The following is a 26,124-nucleotide window of genomic DNA, read 5'->3' on the forward strand; positions in this document are numbered from 1 at the left end:
CAGCAGGGTGCCCTATCACTGATTGTGTTCCCAATTGGCATGCAACAGCAGTTTGCACAGACTCCTCCACCGGCCGACACAATGAAGCCTTGTTTTTTTTTTGTTTTTTTTTTATTTAAATATTGAATCACGACCTCATTTCACCACTGCAGCTGTGTGGTTTGGAGCCGACGGTGCCAACAAAGATCATCAGAGGGATAATGTGTTTCATATGTGAGGATGACCACCAGTCTTCTGGGTCCGACCGCAGCGCTCGGGGAAAGTACACATGATTGAGAATAGCATGTGGTTTCACCAAATTTAGATTCTAGTTGCTTTTTAAAAACACAGTTTGACAGTTTCTCTTGTACACTGGCTTGAATAGCAGTGAACTTGTGGCTAAGATCAAAACGATACCACAGCCTAAACATACGCCATTAGTTCCAGACTGTTTTCAGCCAGGAAACCTATAAAGAAAATAAGTTTGTGGTAGGATCTCCAAATAAATGAAGCACCCACTTCTACCAACTACTAGGTGTATTTTTACCACTTACTTTGCCAGAGTGTTGCTAACAGACTATATATAAAAAATGAAGTAGCTTCTGGATGTTGGCAGACATGCCTTAAAATTGCATTAATCCTTATATTGAAGTCTATGAAAATGGTGTGACTTCTGACTTGATACAAGAAATGAGTAAATGCTTTAATGGTGAGTTTATGGTTTCCATGACTGGTTTGCAGTCTTAATGAATATAAATTAATGTTTCTTTTATAAATTATTACTTTAATCTGTAATTCAGGGGAATGAAAAAAAAAGTTTTGCAATAAACATTAAGGAATTTTTGCACGCACTCTAATCCTTTTCTGACACTCAACGGTAATTAATTAGCAGTTTCATGGCCAGATTATGTCTGCACCCTTGTTTAAAAAATGCAAACAGATGTGTCATTGTCCAAACACCTATGGACATAACTGTAGCACAGCAGTGTGTGAACCGCTGGGATAGGTTCTGTGCTGCATTCAGGAAAAGCAAAGGCAGATGGAAGATTAAGGAAAAAGAAGAGATGCTTTAAAATAACCTGTGACTGAAACGAAGGCTGTGACTGCTCTTTGGAAGTTACAGTAACAACAAACTTGCTGAGGAAAATATGTGTTAGTCAAGGCATATATATGTATGTGTGTATGTACTTGTGGTTATCTTTTTTTTGTGCATTGATGTAAGTTTCAGTTCTACCTAATGACAGAAGAATGAGCCATTGTAAGCTTATAGAGGCAAACATATGCTAATAATGTGAGTATGTCAGGGCAATACAGGGCATGTATGTGGAGCCAGACAATAATGAGGTCTGCAACAAGCATTTCAGATACATCAGGAATCAGCTCTGTGGCCATTTGTGTTTGCAGGGGTGATTGTCAGGCAGAAGTCTCTGTGGACTATTTTTGCAGATGGCATTGTGATCTGTAGTGAGAGTAGGGAGCAGGTGGAAGAGAGCCTGGAGAGGTTGAGGTATGCTCTTGAGAGAAGAATGTGCGTGAATGAGAGGGAGACAGGTATAACAGTGAAGGTAGATGGGTTTAAGCAGCAAAAGTTTACAAGATTCTAGCGGGTTCTCATATGGTGTATGGTTTGGAGACAGTGGATTTGATAAAAAGATTTTCACTGACAGTGACCAGGATGGACAAGATTAGAAATCAGTATATCAGAGAGACGGCTCAGGTTGAGCAGTTTGAAGACAAAGGTTTGGTGTGATAGAGGCGGATGCTATGGATGGGGTAACATGAAGGGAACACATGAAACAAGAAGAAGAGGACCATGATATTTCTCAGTTATATTTCTCCTGTTTTCCCTCACAGATGTTTCACTATTTCTTTCACTTGAGTTAAACACGATTCTCTTTGCGTTTAACTCCATTTCCCGACACGCACTTGTGCTTGAGCGCAAGCGCAGATGGGTTTATTTGGTATACAGGCAGCCGGAAGCTATACTGTGAAATAAACGGAACGGGATAGTACTTGGTAAAGTTTCTCGCCTTTTGTGTTTTGCCTGATTAAACATAATGCAGCGGTTAGCAAATATAGTTTACCATCTGTAGCTAACTGTGTATCAGATGTTGGTTTTTGTTTGGACGGATCTTCGGTTTTTATCGCTACTGATAGGCTGGCTAACCAGCTAGCTTAGCAGGATGGCAGCTAGCTGAACTGTCGTTAGCATATGGGGCCCTACGTTCACAGGAGGGCAGCTCTCTGTGACAGTTTGATTGTAAATTCATCGAAGATACAGAAACGAACCTTGCCATTTAAACAAATGAGCAGATAATAAGTAGCCAGCTGTTCTAACGTCATTTTTAAGGAACCCAGCAGAAAATGGTGATTTAATTTGCCCAAAGCGAAGGAAGATTAAAAGAGAGTCAGGCTTGAATAATCTGTTTGCAACCAGAGTTAATTTAGGATACTTTAAAGGAACATGTGGCTGCTTATTTTCTTGAAAAACGTGAATTCATTGCACCCTAAATAAATTTCTGTTATGTATTGTTGTCCATCATCTAGGAGATGTTAAACATAGTTTTCATACCTGTATATTTTTCATCAGTTGTCTGTCTTCAAACGATCATTTTGTCAGACCAGGTTAGTTGTAGACTAGCTTCCAGAGTAGGTTTGCCAGCTTCAGCTTGGTCTTTACTATTGAACTATGTGTAGCTTTTATTTGTTTCAGTCTTAGTCTTTTATATATGTAATATGATGGGTATTTGTAAGTAGCTCTGATAAGACCAACACAACACTGATGAATCATCTAAACATCACAGTCTTTAAAAAAAAAACCCAAACACTTGCGCTGAAGCCTCCTCATGTTTCTTCAGAATTGACTAAATTAGGGGGGGAAAAATAACCTTGACATTTCCTGTGTGCACTTATTTTCTTTTATCTCCTTTTATAGATACTCATGACTGGTTTAAGATTAAGGTTTCATTTCTTATTTTATATCCCAGTTACCTAACATGTTTCTTTTTCACATCTAGTTTTAGTTAACTATAATAATCATGATGTTCAGCCTACAAAACCTTAGAATCAATAGGTGCAGTCACGTAATTTAACTCACTTCCTTAAACATGTGGAAGTACTCAGCACTTCCTTTTTCTGTTTACCGTCCACAGTGCGGACAGCCATTGGGCTGTTTCAGGTAGCTGTCTGCATACAGCCCATCACATGATTTACAGTAATGTGAGATGATGAGCTTCAGATAAGTCACTGTGTCTCTGACTGGTGAGGTGATCGTTTGGTTTTTTCCTACTCCAGCTGTCTGGATTGATATGTTGGATGCGGGATTGTTTGAATGACAGAAGCCCCATCTGGTGGGTGGACATTACTGGTGCAGTTGCATTTTTTTTAGGGATTATCATCGTACTGTTTAGAAACAAAGGAAGACAACACAGGAAAGAGTTCCAGCTTGTTTTACTGTTCTGCTACCTTAACATCTAAAGATCGGTTACAGATCGTGATTATTTTACATACATTCTCTCATCTGTCTGCAAAGTCTTATGTTAAACATGTTTAACTTTAAGCGGTAAATTGTGTTATAACTATGTTGTTCGCTTTAACAACTTGATCTTTGTTTTTGGTGGTAGACATACTTCTCTGACAATGATTGGATTCTGTTTTGAGTTTATCTGCCTTGCTGTGAAAGCATATTTCTATCGTTGCAGTGTGCTCTAACATAGAAAATTAAGCTCTGTTATACCGAACAGGTTGTAAAAGACAGCATACGGTATCCACAGGATATATCTAAGTCACTGGTCCTGAGATTAAACTACAACATTAACAAATGAGCTAAGTGCTCTAGTCTGATTATATGGCTGAAAAGGTGCACAATTACTGATGTTTTTGTAGAAAAGATTTTTGAACAATGAGTTGAAACACTGGTTTGAGTCAGAATTTTGTACTTCTGCCCACTGCAGATGTGATGGAGGGGTGACGTGTGAATCAGAGGAGTGATTAGGCCAAAGCAGCCATGACCGAGTGCTTCCTGCCTCCCAGTAGCAGCCCCGCAGAGCAGCGCAGGGCCGAGCACCCCGGGGGCGTGGCCCGCACCCCGAGCTCTGAGGAAATCAGCCCCACCAAATTCCCCGGGCTGTACCGCACCGGGGAACCATCGCCGCCTCACGATGGACATCACCACGAGCCTCCCGACGCCTACGTCTCCGACGATGACAAAGAGCACAGCAAGAAGAAGAACAAGTTCAAGAAGAAGGAGAAAAGGAGTAAGATGCTTTTTTTGGGAAACATGGATTGAGGGAGGGAAGGACAGTATAGCACAAGTGAACTATTTGAGATTGCAGGCTTATTTTTGACTCTGAAAATAGCACTTTGAAAAAGTTTTTTAGCACCAGGTGATCTAAATATGTATACCTGTGTAGAAAAAAAAACAGTTTTCTTGGATGTGGAAATATGATAATCTGGTTCTTCTAAAACCTTTTACTTTTCCAGGCATTACCTGAAAAAACGTGCACATGAGAACCCAAATGTTAGATCTAACATCTAAACTTTAGCTCCCTAACACAAAGTGTGACTGAAGTCCAGTCTTGGGAACAAAGAACTTAATTGTTTGCTGACTTCAAAGAGAGTGAGTGTGTACACTGAGGACATTCTAATCTAAACTCCAGTAGTGAGAACTTCCCTCTTATCGTCTCCTGCTGTGTGCTATGTGGGAAAAGGCGACTTCAGACAGTATTGAGTTCTGATTAGACATAAACTCTGATGTTGTCCAGAGTTTACATAAAAGGCCTCGTGTTTCCACGTAACGGTAGCCAAGCAGGGTGGCCAGAGTTTACTGAGTATATCCAACTCTGCAGTATAGATTGTGTTATCACCACTATCGCTGTGTTTGCTTGTGCTTGAGTTATCATGCAATAAACTGTAGTAGCACCTTAATTCTAATTGCATTGTAGTATTATGGCAACCAACAGAGTACACTGTACAGTTGAAAGAAAAAGGTGCTTTTATAGTGGGTGCTAAACTGTGACACCCATCTCTCAAAATACTTCACAATACCTTTTTTTCACTTACTTTGTGTTTATACACCACTTTCCCTTTAATGATTAGTTCTTATTATCGCCTGCTCTATTCCGCAGTGTTTTTCTTTTTTTGTTCTGTCTCCTCCTCACCTGCAAATGGTAATGGCAGATGGCCCCACCCCTCCCTGAGCCTGGTTCTGCTGCAGGTTTCTTCCTGTTAAAAGGGAGTTTTTTCTTCCCACTTTTGCCAAGTTCTTGCTTAAAGGAGGTTGTTTGAGTTATCTATATTATTGTGGGGTTTCTGCCTTACATTATAAAGTGCCTTGAGATGATTGGCAACATATAAATAAAGTTGAATTGAGACCAAGAGGTTAAAACAGTGAGATAAACGGAAAATACTGACAACAGTAGAACACAACAGGACACACATTTATAATCAGACTTGGGCTGGTTTATGAAATAAGGACGATTTTATAGCTTTGCAACCATTTCCAAACAACCAGGAAATGAAGTCTGGTAATAAAAAGCTGTCAGATGTTGTTCTCACAGGCGCAGCAGGACAGGTTTTACATAATAGAAATCACTACAAACCCTATAATCTAGTTTAATTGAGCCAAAGATTAGATTACATTTTCAAAAACATTCCAACATTTTTTTTAATATATGTTTTAGAGGGCGGCACATGGCTGTGTTATTCATCAACAAGGAGAAAAATGTAGAATATTTCAAACCTTGTATTTTAACAACTGGGAGCTACCGAGGGAGCTAAAGGTCACATCAGTACTAATGAGGCGAGCTACTCCCACGTTTCCATCCTGATGGCTGCAGTGGTGTGAAATGTTCCTCTGCTGGGGATGTTTTTCACCGTCGTCCACTTTGTGTCATGATTTTTCCATGCCTGGATTTAGCTCCTACACCAGGATATGGTGGGAGAGAGGAAGAGATGGACAGATTCAGCACACACCCACTGAACCCAGTGAAGGTGTGTCTCAGGCAGCGGTGTGATACGCAGAGCCCATTCTTGGGGAAACCCAGCGTAGATAAAATTAGGAGGTTGAAAGTGACAAGGGGCCCCTCGCTATCACTTTAAAAAAAGCTTAGAGTGAGCTGTTCTGGAGAGGAGCGTTGTAAGGTGCAGTGGGAGCTATGCTAAATCAGTGGCTGACCTCTTTTCCTAGTCCTCATTCTCCCCCTCCTCTGCTATCTTCTCTCTCTCACCCGTTTCTCTTCCTCTTTCTGTTTCGCTGCTATCATAGTTCGGTTATAGGACGGAGATTAGAAAACAGAGGTGCTACTCCCTTCAGATCTAACCTGATTTCTGCCTCTTCTACTCTTTATTTACTTTCACAGCGGAAGGATACGCCGCCTTCCAGGAGGACAGCTCGGCAGACGAAGCAGAGAGCCCGTCCAAAATGAAGCGCTCCAAGGGAATCCACGTGTTCAAGAAGCCGAGCTTCTCCAAGAAGAAAGAAAAGGATTTTAAGGTGAAAGAGAAGGGTCCCAAAGAGGACAAAGCCAAGGATAAGAAGTCAAAGGACCTGACAGCTGCAGATGTGGTGAAACAGTGGAAGGAGAAGAAGAAGAAGAAGAAACCAGCCACAGAGGCAGAACCGGTCCCAGTGGAGACCCCCACCTTCAGGCCCATCTTTGGAGCCCCGCTGGCTGAAGCTATCAAGAGGACAGCTCTGTATGATGGCATCCAGCTACCAGCCATCTTTAGAGAGTGTGTGGACTACATTGAAAATTATGGGATGAAGTGTGAGGGCATCTACCGGGTTTCAGGTATCAAACATTTTGATTCTACCTTCTTCCTTTTTTTTTTTTTAAACAACGTCTCTGATTACTCACATTGGCTCTTTTTTTTCTTTCAGGTATGAAGTCCAAAGTAGATGAACTGAAAGCTGCGTATGACCGAGAGGAGTGCCCATGCCTGGAGGAGTATGACCCTCACACGGTCGCCAGCCTGCTGAAGCAGTACCTCCGCGAGCTGCCCGAAAACATACTCGGTCGAGACTTGGCCCAGTGGTTCGAGGATGCTTGCGGTCGGCAGGTCGAGGCCGAAAAGGTGACGGAGTTTCAGAGGCTGCTGACCGAAGTGCCGCTGGAGAGCCGACTGCTTCTGTCCTGGCTCGTCACACACATGGACCACGTCATTGCCAGGGAGGCAGAGACGAAGATGAATATTCAGAATATCTCCATCGTCCTTAACCCCACCATACAGGTCAGTGGGAAGGAGATCAATCAGTGAAAATGCAAATGCACCGTTACATGGGAAAGGGAAGAAATATGCAAGAAGATCATGAGCTGGGGCAGAGAACATCAATTTTCCAGCAACAGGCAAACTAAACATCAAATAATAATGTGGCGCTTTGGCTCAGGCTCAGATATAGCTAAAAAAAAACAAAACAACCCTCCCCCTAGCAACAAACCAGTGAAATTTTATTGGATCAAAGAGTCAGTTCATCTCTGAAACCCTGGCCCAGTTTAGTGAAGCTAATTTATTCCCATAGGGGACATCTCTGTTGGTGCTCCACTTATTCTGAACCAGCAGCAGCAGCCGCCACAACTCTGTTAAATAAATACTTCTCCCACTTAATGAGCACAGTCCAGGGCCAGTTTAATCAGGCTAAATAAACATGCAGGAATTTGTATTGTGGAGGAACTGGTGCAGATACAATTCAGCTTTGTGCTCGTTTCCCTCTGGTGATCCGTGTGCCTCCTTTCCAGATTGGGAATCGTGTCCTTTACATGTTCTTCACCCACGTGAAGGAGCTGTTTGGGGATGTAGTCTTGAAGCCAGTGGTGCGGCCACTCCGCTGGTCCAACATGGCGACGATGCCGGCTCTGCCCGAGACCCAGGAGAGCATCAAAGAGGAGATCAGACGGCAGGTGGGTTCGGTCCTGTGGCAACTAATGACTGCCTATTTTAGTGTTTGAACAAATGAGTTTAAAAAAAAAAAGTTTCTTCTTTTGCTTCATATCTTAATATCTGCTGCAAAAGGAAATTATTTTTTTTAATATAAGCAGATGATGATTTTCCCTTAAAGCAGGTTTTAAAATGTTACAACATAGTAATGCAGCTTTAAGGCCTTTTCTATTTATATTAAAGTGTCTTGTCAGCAGTACACATCTTTATCTTGGGTTTGTTTCTCAGTGTGCCAGAACTCACCTGTATATAAAAGAAAATGCCAGAAAACACGTCAGCTTCAGATGGTTTAGTCTGTCGATTTGAACCCCAGTCTCTCGGCTGAAGCTGTTTCTTTAACATTAAAAAATGTTCCTTCGTGGCCTGGATTTCCAAAACAATAAAACATCCCAGAGGAGGCTCACACATCTCAATCCCTCCTAGATCACCTAACTTAGAATATACTGAAAAGTTATTGTAGATTTTTTTGTCCTATGATGCTCAAATCATGTTAATTATCCATGGCAACTAACTTTATTTGTCATTTATAAGTGGTTATGCGTGAATCTCAGACTGTCCTTTTTAAAAAGATTATATGGTTTATTTTGCTACTTAATACTTGGACTTTTTTATTCTCATATTGACTACGTTTTTAAATGTGCTTGGCTCCTCTACTTGTCTTGAGCGGATTGTTGTCATCAAGTAAATTTCAGCCAATATTTATGAAGGTATTTGTGTGTAGGAGTTCCTCCTGAACTGCCTGCACCGGGACCTGCAGGCAGGGGTGAAGGACTTGTCCAAAGAGGAGCGGCTCTGGGAGGTTCAGAGAATCCTGACCGCTCTGAAACGCAAACTGAGGGAGGCCAAACGTCAGGTAATCTGTCTATGTCAGTATTTATGTTTCTCTGGATACAATAGCTGTTCGTATACCCAGTAATACCAGTGAGGGTTTGAATTTCCACCTCTTCTGAGATGTATAGAAATTATAACCTTCATTAAGGTAGGAAACAGCAGTAAGATTGTTTCTTTAGTCTGTATTAAATTGAGCTGGGAGTCCTTAATAAACTATAATGTGGCCCTACACAGTAACAACAAAAAGGCAAATGCAGATGAATCGACCAAGATTAAAGCATTGTCTTGTTATTTCAACTAGAACTACTTTCTAACTGTGCTGTATGTGTCTGCTCTCCGTGGGGCTTTAGGAGTGCGAGAGTAAAATAGCCCAGGAGATAGCAAGCCTGTCAAAGGAAGACGTTTCTAAGGAGGAGATGACTGAGAATGAAGAGGAAGTCATCAACCTCCTTTTAGCACAGGTGAGTAATTCATAAAAACACATCGATCAACAGCTTGCCAAGAAAACCTTTAAACGTCTTCTCGTTCTCTCGATAATCAGGAGAATGAGATCCTGACGGAGCAGGAGGAGCTGATCTCTCTTGAGCAGGTGCTGCGTAGACAGATTGCTACTGAGAAGGAGGAAATCGAGAGGCTGCGGGCAGAGATTGCAGACATACAGAGGTAAAAGAGGACAGTGATTAAATATGAGGTGTGAACAAAGAGTTCCAGTGTTGGAAGTGTAAAATTTATAATCTATACCTGATGTAAAAGTGGTCAATGTCCCAGTCAGGTACATTTTCTTGCGGATCTTTAGATCATTTTCAGTGTGACTGCTGATTTCAGATCCCTCAGTGGATGTCTTGTTGTGTCCTTTGATTTGTGCGTGAAGGACCATATTGGGCTGTTTTCAGGACAACACTCTGGTACCATTGCATTGTGTGAACCCCTGTGAATGTCTCCTCATTAGCAGCAATACCCCTGATGACATTTGAGCCTGTTTGAGAGAAAAACATGATGTTTTCCCTCTGGTTTTATGGTCGAGCAGAAATGGTGCATTCGCTGTCCACTCAAGTCCAGGGATTGTCCGTCTGCCTGGAGTGAGCTCTGTTGCCAGATAGAGGCATTATACAAGTATGTGGCCCAACAGGTGTATGGGCTACTTGGGTCTATGGGCCACTCTTGCTTGTGCTGTTGTTGGTCCATCAGCCAGTCACAGAGGAGAGCAAAGTGATAACACACAAAGAGCTGAAGTGAAACAGAGTGTTAAAAGCAATGAAAAGTGTCCACTGCAGCCACTGCCTGTGCTTTTAATACTCTGTATTTTGATCTTTGAAGTTTTTTTCCCATTCCCAGTGAACTCCAGTATCCCTCCCTGCTCTATTCCAGCTCACCTGTGAACCAGTCAACATTCGGCAGCCACTTTAAGTCTTGCTTTAAGTTGCTTTAAGACCGTGTATGTGGTCAGACAAGTTTATGGGACCATGAAGTAAAACACGACATTAGATCCTAGCAGTAAGCCAGCATTGTGTTCCTCCGCAGTCGGCAGCAGGGTCGCAGCGAGACAGAGGAGTATTCATCAGACAGCGAAAGTGAGAGCGAGGATGAGGAAGAGCTGCAGATGATACTGGAAGATCTGCAGAAGCAAAACGAGGAACTAGAGGTGAGAAAGCATCCAGCCTCCACTACCTGTTGCGGTGGTCCTGCGGTGTTTGACAAAATTGTGGTTATTCGTATTCCAGAAGCTCAGCATGCTTTTGTTTCTGGTAATAGTGAAAGTATTGGCTGGAGTTTTACAGGATCTAACTCTGAATGTGTACTTTGTTGCCCTGAAGAACAAAAACACTCACCTGAACCAGGCCATCCACGAGGAGCAGGAGGCCATCTTGGAGCTCCGCGTTCAGCTTCGCCTCCTGCAGAGCCACAAGCTACAGCAGGAGTTGACCGCCCAGCCGCCAGCCGAGCAGGCTCCACCCACACAGCCGAGCCCGGAGGCCCGCAGCGATGAGCAAACCAAGCGCTCCGTTGCTGCCGTGGCTCCTACCGCCGATGCAGCTGCTGCCACCACCAACGGAAAGGCAGCTAAGGATCCATCAAAGCCTTCACCAAACAAAGACAAGAGAGACACCAACATGTGAGACTTCTGTGATGCTTTTGATGGTCGTCTGTGCTGGTGTTCGTCTCTACCGTGGGCCAGTTGTCCTGCAGCGTTGCTCGCTATCCTGCTGGAGATTTCACATTGCAGAGCTCATTAGTGACCGTGTCCACCAAGTGGCAGACAAGGAAAAACCTTTTATATCATCTTTGGTGTCCTAACCTTCTTTTTCACATCCTCATGCAAAAAAACCACCCTGAAAAAAACAAACAAATGCTAGGTTTAGCTGGTGTAGCGGACAACTGACTACCACTGTAAGAGACTAGCAGGGACCATGTTTTCAAATATGCCGTGCCAAGCCTGTATGAAGGGGGCAGGAAGGGGCAGGAAGGGGAAATGAAGGCAATGAGAGTAAGAGAGGGTAGATTGTAGATTATTTCTCACTGGTGAGCAAGTCAGGAAGCGATCACTAGACCACAAATGTCATCAGTCCCTGTCGCTCAGATTCATCCCTTACCTTGATGCAAATTTGACTTTTTCTTTTGGATAGAGACCACTGTGCCATAACTTGAGGATGCCCCAGAGAACCACTGATAACAAAAGCTTTTTGAATGATGAAGAATTTATGATTGGTCTATCTATATATTATATATTTAAGTAGTATTCTGAAGTACACAGATGACTATTCAAGAAGTACATTAATTTTAAGTTGCAGCTTTTTAGTAATATATAAATATACAAATAAATATATTGTAGAGTCTCTGGTTCGTTTTCTTTTTTTGAACGGCAGATTCATACAGAGAAGTGTTGCACCTCGCAACTAACCGGTGGATGAAAACACGAACAGCCAAATAACAAATGTGTGTTCATCGCTGCAAAACGCAGACAAACAGCTGGAGGCCACACTTTGCTCCGTAGTGCAGTCGTCTTCTCAGTTACCTTTGCCTGCGCTGCACTAACGAGGAAGAGCGGGAGATCATATTTGTCCAGTTTAATAAGGATGTAACAAGTCTGTGCTGATGATTTATTTTTTGCTTCCTATATGGGTGGAGACACTTTGTTTTGTACTCTTCATGTGTGGAGGTTTTCTTCAATCCTTTCATTTCACAGCTGATCCGTGTCTGCTGCAACCTAATGTCATTGTTCGATAATATTTAAGGCAGAGATGTGTCCTGATTTACTTTTTCTGTATATTATTGTAAAATTGCAAACATACTGTATTTTCAGCTCTTCGTGTTTTGTCTTCTTGTTGTTGTTTTCTTTTCTTTTTTTACCATTAATAACCTGTATGGAGTTACGCGAGTGCGACTGCCCTGCTTTGGTCACAGGCAAATCCATGCAATCTCATCTGGACTCCCGATTCCATGAAACTAGAACAGGCTCAGAAGCTTCTCGTGAGGTTATTTTCATATTGTTCTGAGCTTTTGTAGCTGATTGTTACAGACAGTAATGCTGTGAAGAATAAAGTGTCAGTCTAAAATAATTATCTCACTGTCTCTTTTCCTCAAGTTTACCTTTTCACTCGACTATGTCTGGCTGGACATGTATTCCATATTTAGTACTTCTCATTTTCCATTACACAGTATCTGCCTAAATACAAACCTGAGCATCTCTGAGAGAATAGAAAGCTGGACTTTGACTCTGAAAACAAATTACTCAAGAGATAGTGGAGCCACCCAGCTTTTTTTCTTTTTTTCTTTTTTTGGTCAGGGCTTTAACTGGTTTCCGATTTGGAAACTAGGCTTGTCAAGTAGGACTAAAAAAACTAAGAGAACAACGGATGTTAGGAACTGTCTTTTCAAAATTAAAGCTTGACTTGAATTCACATAACATAATGACCATTTTCTCTTGGAAGGAAGCAATGGTTGTAATTTAAAAGAGTAGATTTACATAGTCTACTGCATTTCAGGAAATGTTGGCTCTATAGATATACAATTAATATTAACCATAGAGCTATACATACCTTCACTGGGCATTTTATTAGGTACAACTTGTTATTACAAGGTTGTAACATTTTTGTTCCTTTAGATTTGGCTTAATTCTTATGTCTTCATGGCACAGATTGAACAAGGTGCTGGAAAAATTTAACCATAAAGATAATGACAGCATCACACAATTACTGTTGAGTGGTTGGCTGAGTCTCCTGTTCCACCACATCTGAAAGGTGCTCTATGAAATAGAGATCTGGTGACTTTTGAGATATTTGGAGACATCTGAGCACAGTGAACAAAAAAAGAGATTAAAAAAAGGGATGTCTATAAGGATATGAACATGTCAGCAACAATACTCAGTTAGGTTGTGGTTACAAAGATGCTCTCTTCACCCAGCGTGTGCCAAGAAAAGATTCCCCTCATTATTACAACAGCAGCAGCTTAAATTGTTGATAGAAGGTGGGGGATGGATCCATGCATCCATCTTACCTGGTGTTCTTTTTCTTTTTTTAACCATAGATTTCTTGCAACATTTACTGTGTCACAGTCATTCCTCACTCTTCTATGAAAAATAATAAAATCACAACTCACAAGACCATATGACTGAGAATTGCCTTATAAGTAGCTTATTCAGTCTTGATGGTTGTATTTTCTTTTATTTGTGGTCATTTCTATCATGTACCACAGAAACCTGCATAGCTTGTGACTCTGTGGTTACTGTCAGTTTTCCTCGGTGCCCTCCCCATCTTTCTTTGTTTCGTGATGTTGTAAAGTATGTTAACAGATTGGCCAGGTATACAAAACGGCTTGGCACCTTAATGGCCAAAATCAAGTTGATTTATAAGAAATGCCTTGGCCCATATATGGTAGTAGTTTGGGTGCTGAAAGTGAACAAAGTCTTTATCTTGTCAAAAGTCAGACTACCAACCTTGGTCGGTTTTTCAGTCCTAATGCAGTGTGCGTGCATTTATTCTGCCAATTCTCAGTCCAAACTGGCCCAAGCCCACTTACAAAAAACCCACCCAAGCCTGGTAGCCATTACTGGGCTGGAGCCCAGTCATTTTTGGCTGCCAGGGCACAGCCGGCTGTGTGATGATCCTACTTTAGGCTTTTATTTTTGAAACAAAAACATCATTGTCACAGTCGTCATTGTCTTTGGTTAAATTAGTTAATTGCAAAAATATGTTAAGAGCAGACCGACATTTCCCGGTCCTGTTATACTTTCATTGAACTGAAGACCATTGTATGCACTTTTATCTATTCTTAACTAAAGAACACTGTTTTTTTTAGGGTAAAATAGGTCTAAAATCTTTCATCTCTTATTTCAAAATATAAACATGTAACTGACAGGCAGAGATAAAATTGCAAACGAAGTTGTTTGTTGGAGCCTTTTCGCATTATTTGTGCCAAAACGGCTGTAAGATACCTTTATTTTGAAAGTCACTGCCGGATGTTGTAAAATGTATTTTATGCGCCTTGTCAGCCGCTTAGTGGAGATGTCTGTCTGTATCAGGGGCTGGGTTTCTATTTTATCCAAGAAGAGGGGAAAATAATAGAGTTTCAAGCATGAAGAAAGAAATACATTGAGTGTACACTGACAAATGATGATTTAAAAACTTTCCAAAACTTACCATGGCTATAAGGGAGCTCAAGGTTTGCCTTTTAGGGGTAAGTGGTTGATGTTTTTGTTGATCCGTTTTGGGGGCAAATTCCTTTAGTCTGCTGCGAAACTGAAAAAGCCGACAACATGTTGATGTTAACAGCTGCTCGTTTACAACTTAATGGTAGAGTCGGTACTTTGTCAGTTCCGGTATTTTATTTAAAAGAACTCTTTGTCGTCTTCGTGAAATAAGTTGGGAATTTAACTAATATTAGTAGCTAGTAGTTGGCTTAAAACCAGCCTCATCGGTCGGCAGTCATTTTGAGTATGTCCTCTCGCATGTATTTTGTAGTTCTTAACAGATTAAGCTCTGCTGTGTAGTATAAATCTTTACTTTATAACGGCTCTGACAGTTTATCAGCCATTACGTCATCATCGGAGCCAGCGAGCCGTTAGATTTCTTGCTGCGTTAGCGAAACACGTCAGTCTGTCTTTATAAACGGTGACAGGGACGGCGAGAGCGCTTTGGACCGCAAACTGTCGCTTTATCGATGATGTTGAAGTCGGGAGCTGGGAACTTTTCAGAGCCTCATAAGGTTTTTAGGCCCTCGCATACCTCCTCAGGGCCCTGACATCCTCACTAAAATATTTTTTTGAGTCAGCCCAACCATACGCTGACCTTAACCCATCTTTTGTTACACCTCTGCATGCTTATAACAAGCGGGAGGAGCAGATTTTATGCACATTTAAAGTCACATAAAACCGTACAGGGGTGTTTATACGATTAAAAAAATGGGGTGCCACATTAGGAGACTAAGAAGTGGGTGGGTGGGGGGTCCTATTTTCTTCATCAGATGTGTTACATGAAAAGTGGGACTGCATGAGAGTTTAAATTATAGACAGACTCAAAGATTAATGTAGATACAATGAGTTGAGCATTATTACTGTTGACATGTCGGTCTTTTGGAATCAGAGGTAACAATTGAGAGGGGGGGGTCTATCCAGATATCGGTAGTAATGATACCAGCACTGGTTTTGGTATCGATACTAGTGCGATAGAATTGATACTTAGTTTCTATGATCTAAATTCAGTATGTAGTCCATTGAACTGTATTAAATGACTTTTTGGGGAAAGGATAAAACAGACTTTAATGTCTATTTTATTTTTACCCTATAACCCATTTAAACAACAGAAGTCTTTTTGAGACAGGCACACTTGCGCCTTTTTTCCAATAGTACCAATTTGACTCAACTCTACTCTTTTTCAGTTGTTTTCAATTACAACTGAGTACCACCTAAAAACCGAATTGAGTTGAGCCATGCTGAGCCCAGTAGGTGCTAGTGGGGCAAAAGGGCATTACGTTCCAGGTCTCCAAAAAACACAGTTTCAAGATACACAAAAAGCTGAAAGGTGTGTTTTATTGTGTTATCCAATTACTGTGGTCAATAAAATGTATTCAGAATTTGCAAATTGATGGTGATTCATCTCATAAGTCATGACACACCACTCTTCTCTACATAAGTTGATGTTATAAGTTAGAAGTATCGGTATTGGTAACAGCGATACTGGCCTTGTATTTACTTAAAATCTGCAGTATTGCACAACACTAATAAGAGGTGGCTCTCTCTGTGAACCACATGCTCATTTGGCTAACACCTTGTGATTGTGTTGGGCAATTAGTATATTCTGAAAAGTCAACTTACTAAATGGAGTCTGTAAGTAGGAAGTGAGTCTGTGATATCAGTAAAAAAATGTATACCGGTATTATCTCGGATGATGATGGACATGATATAGCCACTGTTTGCAAGGGAAAATGTGTATTCCCAGAGTGGTTGGTGAATAGTTCCCAGAGGTTGCTTGGCTGTTGCTACAGTAGGTGAAATCAGTCGCAAAGAGGACGCTGTGCACAAAAGCCTCTTTGTGATTGCTTTGGTGGCTAGCAGATTGTTGTGCTCACCTGGAGTTAGCATGGAAGATGCTGATTACAGCTGGAACCTTTTGCAACCACAAGAGTTGCCCCCTGCTGGCCCTTAGTAAGAATGCAGGTGAAGTATTCATTGTGAAAACCCTTAATAAGTAAAAGTGATTATAGTACAAAAGTTTTACCATCAAAATATATTTAAGAAATCTAAAGTGAAAGTACGTGTTACACAGAGTCATACACCGTGTGTTACTGGATAATTTCACGTTATCATTTTAATGACTTAAATACTGCTGTTGCATACTCTTGTATTTGCTATGGTTGTATAATCCAGTAGGTTCAATAGTGACCGCTCACTCTTTGTGTGCATGTCCTGTGACTGATTGATGTTTGCAGGACACTGGAGTTGGGAAATCCAGCATTGTTTGCCGATTTGTCCAGGATCATTTCGATCACAACATAAGTCCAACCATAGGGTGAGTGTTAATCAGCAGAAGGCTTAAGCAGCAGGAAACTAATCAATCGTGTTTGGACACAAAGCTGAAGTAAAGATGTACAGAAATGTACAGGGAGATTCAGCCAGTTAATCAGTAATTTGGCTGAATGAAACTATGCTCAAGCTCAAGTTAAGCTTGTGTTTTTTAGTGATCTCAATCCACATCATTTGTACTAATGGGTAGATTGATAATCCTATGAACTGTCTATAAGCTACAGAAGTTAAACCTAATTATAGAAGAACTGATTACTCAAGAGATAAAAATGAATGTACCTTATTTCATTTGGGTCTTTTATCTTAACTGAATACTTATATATACATATAAGGAATTGCATAAGACACTATTGTCAGACTGTTAAAACTTAACAGACTTTTATTACTATTTAATATTTCTTTAGTCCACAGTAAAATTGGGCGGATTGGTGATAGTCATAACCTCTGAGACAATGTAGAACATGTACAGCTCAGCCAAAAGGTCTCCTTCCTGTAAGGGAAACCTCAGCAGGTAACACATAGCTTATTCTAAACAAACTTTAGCAACTGAAATAAAGACAAACCCACGCGGGAGTCATCCTGCTTCAGCTCCACAACTCCAATAATTCTCATAAGGTGTTTTCATTTTATTACAAATATGTGATTTAATTACATTTTTGAAGTACAAATTTTAGTTAAGTGTTTGCAAGCTTTAATGCACAAATAGGGTACGAGTAGTGGTTGAAAACAGTGTAAAAAATGTAACTTATGGGAAAATGGGTTCAAATGAATAATTGCAAATCCACCTTCCAACTTCTGTAAGCCTGTGAAAAAACCTTGATTTTACTATGTCATTGCATCTGATTTTTTTTTTTTTTTAAAAACCCTCACTTTGGAGTAACACTTTAAGGCAAAAAGATTGTAGAATTGTTTAAAAATTATAGTTTTCTTAGTACTTGGTGCAATAAACACTGAAATAAAGGAGGTTTTACATGCCTCTATAGCAACAAACATGCTGTCCCAAACATACTTGTTTTCAGTGTTCTTACTTTCCTGCTGACATGCACAGATTTTTTTCCCTTTGTTTTTAAAGAGTGACCTAAAAAATAGCTGTTGTGAAATGCTTTAAATCATCCACAGAGCGTCATTCCTGACCAAGACAGTGCCATGTGGAAATGAGCTACACAAATTTCTAATCTGGGATACAGCTGGGCAGGAACGGGTAAGTGTACGCAACAGAAACTCCGCATGGACTCGCTGTTAGCTTTAAGTTAACACATGTGATGTTGATTTTCCATTAAACTTTGCATCAGAAAGCTGGTACTCGTGATAGGTAGATATTTATAGGTTATGAAACAGGATGCTTGACACAAGAGTTCAAAGGTCATGAGACATCACGGTGATTAATTTGATGGCTAAGAGGGGGAGGTGGGTTATAGCTGAAGCTTGCCAAACCTGCTTACTGCATGGAAAAAACTAACGCGAGCATTTCCTGCTTATGTGTGAAAAAAGTATGCTGGGACTTCTGCTGTGAGCGTTCTATTATTACATTTGACCGACTGATCTTGTGTGATCAGTGGTGCTGATTGTAAACATCTGTGAACAATACAACTGTGGACACTCTTGAAATATTGATGTCACTGTAGTGTAGTGTTATCATCATGACTGTGAGCTTGCTGATTAAACCTGTGACGTCTGAGTAATTAATATAATTTCAAAAACATGCCATAATATTTTTTTCTACATTTATTATCATTCAAACACCATCTGCTTGTTTAAACACACGCTTCCCTTACCTGACATTTTTGGGGTTTTAGATACCAAATATAATTGAACATGTCAGTGTTTCTCAAACTTTTCAAAACAAGTACCACCTCATAAAATATATGGCTCTTAGAATACCACCCTTATGACCAACATTAAAGTACAATAGTATACGCCTATTTAACACCATATAGTTTACATGAGACAATTTTATTTCTTATATGAATGTTATTTATTTTAACTGTCATAAACAGGATGTGACAAGTGATAATAATAACAAAGGTACTGCATTAAAACATTCACAGCAGGTGGGATATCTGATTGATGACCACAGTTTGAGAACCACTGGAATATGTTATTTGAAGGCACTGATAATGTTTTTAAACTGAAAAGGGTTTTATAAAATAAACTTCTGCAAGCCATAAATGTAATGAATTTTTTAAAACGGAAATGATGCACTCATTTGATTTCTTATTTAATTGGCCACACATTGTCTACTTTATTAAAATACATACGAGCGATCGTGGCTCAAGAGTTGGGCGTTTGCCTTGTAATCGGAAGGTTGCTGGTTCGAGCCCCGGCTTGGACAGTCTCGGTCGTTGTGTCCTTGCGCAAGACACTTCACCCGTTGCCTACTGGTGGTGGTCAGAGGGCCCGGTGGCGCCAGTGTCCGGCATCCTCGCCTCTGTCAGTGCGCCCCAGGGTGGCTGTGGCTACAATGTAGCTTGAAATCACCAGTGTTTGAATGGGTGGATGACTGGATGTGTAAAGTGCTCTATACAAATACAGGCCATTTACCATTCTACCGATTGACTTTTTTTTTTTATGATTGTTGAGTTAACTAAACTGCTGCAACTTTGAGATGAATTGTATCTTCTCTTCTCATTGGCAGTGGATATATAGTTGTACTGATGATAGTTGCTGAGCAATGTGTCTGTGCAGAGGAGAAGAAAAGCTGCGCAAGCTTAAGGGAATGGTGCCGGTTTTAACTGATAAGAGAAACCAACAGTAACTTCAGTACAAAATAGAAATAATTTTGATACAGATGCCATACATTGGTATAGGAAATGTAAAAGAATATAACCTGAGTGTGATATTTATTCTTAAATTGACATTCGTTTTTGGATTCACTGTTTATAAATGATCTCAAAGTTTGGCACGTGTTGGTACATTATTAGCCGATGCGTTCACTCATCGTTTATCTGCAGTAGGCTAACATTTAGTGAGGTGATTTTTACATTCAGCATTTCTTTACAAGCTACCACAGTTTGTCAAGTCAAAGTGAAGGTAACTGCTAAAAGTTAGAAAGGCCTGGGGACTTGAGGAAGTAACTGTTTCCATAAACTCATCATGTAAGAATGTATGGGCATAGTACTCTGCCAGGCTTTTATAAGCTTTTTTTCCCCCTTATTAATCATAGACTGAGCACTTTGGATCATATTTATGTGTGATATACCAAAAAATGAAATCAATCATGCTAACTAATATAAATGTGTCGTCTTTTTTTAGTTTCACTCGTTAGCTCCTATGTACTACAGAGGATCGGCTGCTGCTGTCATTGTCTATGACATTACTAAACTGGTAAGTGTAACAGCAAGTTTACTATTGCTAAACTGGTTAAAGTGTCAGGGCTGTTAGCTCCCTGGAAAAAATGAAAAACATCAGTAACAGCTGTCCTGAACATTTGTAAGTGAAGAATTTTTGCTACTTTTCCATCACTGTGAGATGCTGTGTTTCATGACCTACAAATGTCATTCTTTCCTGGTTTGTTAATGGAAACTCGTCTGGGGAAAAAAAAGCAATGAATATATGACAGGAGACGGAAAAAAACTGCTGGGCATATTCTCATAAACGATCTATCCCAGGATTGACCCCAATTTCTTCTTGTTGTCCAGGATTCGTTCCAGACGCTGAAGAAATGGGTGAAGGAGCTGAAGGAACACGGTCCAGAAGACATTGTAGTAGCTATAGCAGGGAATAAGAATGATTTAGGAGACATCAGGTGGGCTTCTTTTTTTCATCTCTCTTTTTTTTTATATTTGTAGTTTTTATTGGTGATCTTGTACAGAAGGAACTTTACAACATACATGGGGACAAAGATCAGATAGCCATATACATTGTTGGTCAACATATCCAACAGAATTTCAATTTCTCAAAACTGTAGGAAGATGTAAGTAATAGTTCCCAGTTGTATTTCTCTAACTGGAGGCAGTTGATCCAATCTTGGTGTGATGTCCACCTTATAGTTGCTTACCTAGGTAAGGAGAGTCACTTAAATAAAATCGCTTCTCAGCTCTTTAATGTACTGGGTCCATCTGGAACAGAGTTTGTTGAATTTGTCTCTTTGAAGCTGCAATTTTTCATCTCTTTTGTTGCAAATATGTTTAAAAAAAGTTTCTACAGACACTGTTAGACTGAGTTAACAAACAAATGTGAAAATGGAAATAATTTACCTCAAAAGGGGTCCAAAGTTGAGGGATTTTCACAGTGAGCAAACTGCAGAGAAGAAGTACAAAGTATTGTGTTGCAAGTCTTTAAGAGTGAAACAGGACAACTGTTAACTTAATCCGGGCAGAGATCTGAATCATCGTCTAGCCACGTCCTGTCATACCACACTGAAGTAAGGTGGTTAAGCCAAGGACTTGTGCATTTCTTGAATTTACAACCACTGGGGTTCTTTGTACTGACAGCAGACTGATCTCTGAGGCTCTTCGTCACATGTTCTGTCAATGAATAGCTCGTTAATTGTGGTCGTTTTCAGAAAGTACTTCTATTTTTGTTTTATTGCCTGACAGACTTGAGACCAAACTAAAATATATATGTGGCCTATGAACTAAAATAATTTTGACACCCCTGTTATTGGAGGTCTGTGGCATCACTTCAAAGGTCTTATTTGTTCCAAAGCAGCAACATGACCTTTCTCTTTATGTTTAGTGATGAAGAAGTTGTGTTATTATTCACTCTGGTCCCAATTATAAGTCTTCTTTTATTGTATCCCTTCCTTCAACAATATATGTGCAGTAAAGTCACACAATACTGTGCAAAGGTGTGGAGTCGCCACTTTATTTCTGTACATTTTGTACGTTCTTGTACCTGACTATTTTCAGTGGACTGACTTTGTTGAGCCACTGACCTATGAAACAGTCAAGTTTAAAAAGTCCTTTTTTAAGTGTTGCCTTCACATTACAGACAACTTAGCAAATAAACAATTTTCAGTTGTATCTGTAGACATTTTGTTACTGGCAGCCTGTCACAAATATACATCTTTTGTTAACATTTTTAGTTGAATTCATGAGAGATTGCAAAGATAACACAATTTGACAGGCATAAAATGGCATTTCTACCCCAACAAACTGATTCCCAAAGTGTTATAAGCTGAAACCCCGATATATTTTGGCACGGTGTGCAGTTTGTCCTTAAAAAAAATGGAGGAAGCTGCACAATCAGAGGTGAGAAGAAGTGTCAGGCCTGAAAAAAAAAAACATGTCTACATCCAGTTAGAAACTCAACTGGTGAAAGTGACTAATTAAAATGCAGATTTTCCATCTGAACTGTTCATCTTTTTTACAGGGAAGTTCCTATGAAGGAAGCTAAGGAGTTTGCTGAATCAATTGCGGCTATTTTCATTGAGACGAGTGCCCGAAATGCTGTCAATGTTGAGGAGCTCTTTCAGAAAATCAGTAGGTTTTGTGGCTTTTTGTTTTCTCCATCAGAAGTACTAGTGTGTCCTGTCTTGTGCTTGATTTAGAGTGGCCTAAGCAGCCTGCTGCACCTCCCCAGAAAAGTAACTACACTTTTAGAGCGGATCAGCTCTAAAATCTTCTCTCTTGTCTGCATTTCAGTGAAAGTAACTGTTGGTCATGTTAAACACTAGTCTATGTTAATACCCTAGTGAACTCCAGCTTCCTCTCATAGTCCAAAAACGGATTTGTTAGGTCAACGAATCTAGATTGGCTACAGGCCCTGTGATTGAGGGTGTCCTGTCTAGGATGTACCTGGCAACTTGCAGTATGACAGCTAGAATAGACCCTGAAGTGGATGATCAGTTAACAAAGTGGATAAATGTGACAAGAGACAGTTTTTTTTAAATGTATCTTTTGTTTGTGCTCAGAATGGAAGCAGAAAAAAATCTCTGACTTTAATTATTCAGTTCCAAATAAACCTGGACTCTACATTACCCTGGAGCCTGCAACACAGCATGACTCCAAATGATGATATGAAACATGCAGTTTGTAATGCACATTTTCTGTTTTAATTGCATTAAGGTTCTGCCATAATGTGGGGGATACATTTTAAATCAAATATAACACAGTGAAAGTTTTATTTTTATTCCGGCTAATTGATGCTGGGATGTTTTGGTTCAACGCTGTGTATCCTAAGCTAAGCAAACTCCTTTCTTTCATGTGGTCATCAAAAAAACTGCTCTGCCTTAATTTTAGTAGTAGTGAAGCAATGCCAAATACAACTCAGCTAAATTTATAAAACTCTTTGTATGCTTAAGATGACTAAATCTGATGTGGAATCTCTTTAAATGTCTGTATTTTTAGGTAAACAAATTCCACCCCTGGAAAATTCTGAGGTGGACAGCAATGATTCCTTTAAACTCACACGACAGCCTGCTCCATCCACCAGGAGGTGCTGCTAGTACCAGCAGCGGCTGATAAGATTACTTCCTTCCGCACTAAGGACCCACCAGCACAGCAATCCACACGGCGTCTTACCCTAGTGACAGCACAGTGAGCAGACTGAAGTTGGCCTGCACGTGTGGTTGATTGCAACATGAAACAGAAAAACCTGCCAGCAGTATTATATGCGTCAATCCACCAGTTTTAACATGCATGTTTATTTAATTTATTCCTAGCAGTTTCAGATCTGCTGAAGTCATGAAGCAGAAAGCCTTCAGTTTGTCCCCCTCAGGTGGTGTTCTGGCTGAACTACTGTGTGGTGTGATACATACAGAAGCTCATTCTAAATTTCAACTCATTTTATACTCTGACTTTAAAATTGAGCACAAATTAAAAACAAGCGGAGCTGACGTGTTTTCTAAAGACAGGAATTTAATAGTTGTTTTCATCACTCTCCTTCTCTGTAGACTATTATAGCACTGTGGCTCTTAAACACATTGAAATTCTTAATATCAATTTTTAGCAAGTCTAACTCCTCCACCCATGAAGCATTTGTGCACATGTGCCACATTTAAGTAAGAGGTCGTTAAGAACAAACTCAGACGAGCATTTATCTCTGTAGCTCAAATGCGACAGGTTTACATTCCTCACGTGTTTTTCACGCACATTTGCTTTAGAAAGATTTTAACTGTAGTGCTGCAGTGGGAACAGCTTGAATCACAATTACAGCATGACACCCCCGGCTGAAACACTGTGACCAATGCTAGAACTGTTTACATAGTGATTTGTTAAAGATGTTTTCTACGTGCTGAAGTGTATTGAGATTTCATTGCAGGGAACGACTGTATACAGCTGCCAGTCGTGTTTTTGTTTTTTCATGCATTTTACCTGTAAAAGGGGTCACTTTTGTATTGTTGATAAGAGACAAGAACTGCATCTATTTGACTTTAAACATGTGTGCAGCTGTTATATTGCATATACTAACCAAACTCTAAAAGAACTGTGGGAGCGCAGCCCTAACCGTTTAAACCGTTCATCATGCAGCACTTTGCATATTTACACAGTATCAGCTGGGAGTTGCTTTAATAGTAAAAATGTTAACTATTGCAGTTCTCCTTAACTTCAGCATACAGGAGAAATTATTTGAAGGAACATGAAAATTAATTACAATACTGACCAATTAGTTTTGCATTGTCATAGCTTACATTTGTAGTTTACATTTGTACTTGAGTTACTTATTTACATTATAACGTGTACAGTTTTTATCAACAGGTATGATGGGATAATAGAATCAAATGTTGACTTTGTAATGCCATAAATATAATGATATTTACCGCCCTATATATGGGAAAATATACCAGCCTTCATTCAGAAATCTTCTAGTCTGTGTGGCCTTGCTTATCTGAAAAACATACGGTGCATACCTTTAGGTATATGACGCAGTTTTTTAGCTCAGAGGTTAATTTGGAGCACGTGTGCGGCATGGGACTACAATCTTCCACTAAAATGCACCACTCAGTAATTGGCTTAAGATGAAAACTGAAATGAACTTAAGAGCTTCTTAGTACCAGATATAAACAAAGTTATATCAGCTGGAAGAGTTATGATTGAAAACAACCTTCATACAATGTAGACTGGATTTCTCAGTGCGCATTGTTTGGACCCCCTTTTGTGTGTTGAGATGGCGACACAAGTGCCTTTTGTATGTTTTTCTAAACAAAATGTATGACATGGCTAAAATGTGCATACTGTTAGAATTAATTACTCATGTCTGACCAAATATATACATAACACTGCCATTCCTTTACAGTCACACTCATACTGTATGCTGCAGTCATGCTTCTCTGTTTACTCTATAGACCAGATTAACATCTGTATATTAATCAATGTAATAAAGAAGTGAAGATTCAATTTCTCTTCAAATTTTACTCTTTCCAATAATGAAATACTGAAGTGTCATCAAAGATCTCAAACACTGTCAAAGGATTACAAACTAAGCTGATGTCTGTACAGTTTCTCAGTCATCCAGTAGTCTAGAGAGCTTGAAAACAAAGAGGCAACTGAACTGATGATATTTGATCTATCAATCATCCAAGAGTCTTCTTCAGCTGTAAAAGTAAAAGGGGGTGAATCCCGCTTGCTGTCAAAGAAACTGGAGAATTTTAGCCAACAAGCTTGACATCCCAGAACACTTCAGACCCAGCGACACACTTGACAAAAGCTGGTTCATGCCAAAGACAAAACTCCCAAACACAAGCTAAGTATCATAGTGTTCTCACTGGAGAAAACAAACAGCTATTCCATAAATGCATGGCACAGCGTAGAAGAGCCACCTTGACAGGACAAGACTGAGCTACACATCTGCATCTAAAGGATAAAGGCCACTCTTTGAAGGATGCCAGAGTTCAAACTTTAGACTGAGAAGACAAACGGTTTGAAAGAGGAGTAAAACAGGCCATCTGTCCACTGATGTGGATCGTCATTGAACAGTGGCTTATGACACCAATGAGGTCTCGCAGTACTTTCACTTTTAACCACCCTTAAGGTGTTGGTAATGACCCATACCTTTCATTTTTAGAACCGAACAAGCCTCTTTTCTCAAGATCTCTATTAAGTTTTGATAATAGGTAAATGAGTGAGAAAGATGCAGTCACTAAAAGAGGGTTGTATCATGACATTAACATCTTGACATTGTGAAAACACTCTATGCAGCCTCATTTAAACCACCTTATACTGGAGTCCTATGGAAATGTCTGAACATGATACTGGTAGGGAAGAACAAATGTCTGGCTTTCACCTAAAAAACCCGATATCACTATAGAACAACCTTTTATCTTTAACAGCAAGAAATGATCATTATTTCTGAACATGCACAAGCGTGACACTCTGAACTGCTTTAAACACCTCAAATCACATGTAGACTGCGTCCTATTCAGTACAGCTTACTGAGGAGAAGTCCTCAATTCCCATAAAAGTGATGGATCGCAGTTGTCA

General features: G+C 40.0%; 2 protein-coding genes and 1 long non-coding RNA gene across 4 annotated transcripts; 2 read left to right on the forward strand and 1 right to left on the reverse strand.

Annotated features, from left to right (window-relative positions):
• The first annotated feature begins 1,818 nt into the window (after positions 1 to 1,818).
• Positions 1,819 to 12,303, forward strand: ralbp1 (ralA binding protein 1). Its single transcript, XM_086270766.1, has 10 exons — positions 1,819 to 1,995; positions 3,933 to 4,235; positions 6,339 to 6,770; positions 6,860 to 7,209; positions 7,716 to 7,877; positions 8,636 to 8,767; positions 9,096 to 9,206; positions 9,287 to 9,408; positions 10,267 to 10,387; positions 10,560 to 12,303. The coding sequence occupies exons 2-10, from the start codon at positions 3,986 to 3,988 to the stop codon at positions 10,860 to 10,862; spliced, it is 1,983 nt and encodes a 660-aa protein (XP_086126892.1). The 5' UTR covers positions 1,819 to 1,995; positions 3,933 to 3,985; the 3' UTR covers positions 10,863 to 12,303.
• LOC147308096 (uncharacterized) lies at positions 7,912 to 14,978 on the reverse strand. 2 transcript variants are annotated; one of them, XR_015125949.1, is made up of 3 exons: positions 14,382 to 14,978; positions 10,575 to 10,824; positions 7,912 to 10,427 (listed from the first exon to the last, which is right to left on the reverse strand). It is a non-coding gene; the product is annotated as an uncharacterized LOC147308096 (long non-coding RNA). The 2 variants fall into 2 exon arrangements; XR_015125950.1 differs by having other exon boundaries at positions 7,912 to 10,360; positions 14,382 to 14,975.
• On the forward strand, positions 14,210 to 25,035 carry rab31 (RAB31, member RAS oncogene family). The gene is made up of 7 exons (XM_086270767.1): positions 14,210 to 14,418; positions 16,669 to 16,748; positions 17,882 to 17,963; positions 20,015 to 20,086; positions 20,401 to 20,507; positions 22,076 to 22,185; positions 23,053 to 25,035. The coding sequence occupies exons 1-7, from the start codon at positions 14,383 to 14,385 to the stop codon at positions 23,148 to 23,150; spliced, it is 585 nt and encodes a 194-aa protein (XP_086126893.1). The 5' UTR covers positions 14,210 to 14,382; the 3' UTR covers positions 23,151 to 25,035.
• Positions 25,036 to 26,124: the final 1,089 nt, after the last annotated feature.

The sequence above is a fragment of the Aulonocara sp. 'chitande type north' Nkhata Bay genome, linkage group LG18, assembly GCF_057382095.1.
Source record: "Aulonocara sp. 'chitande type north' Nkhata Bay isolate Kocher_YH1m ecotype deep benthic linkage group LG18, A_spYH_male_GT1.1, whole genome shotgun sequence".
Classification (NCBI taxonomy): domain Eukaryota; kingdom Metazoa; phylum Chordata; class Actinopteri; order Cichliformes; family Cichlidae; genus Aulonocara; species Aulonocara sp. 'chitande type north' Nkhata Bay.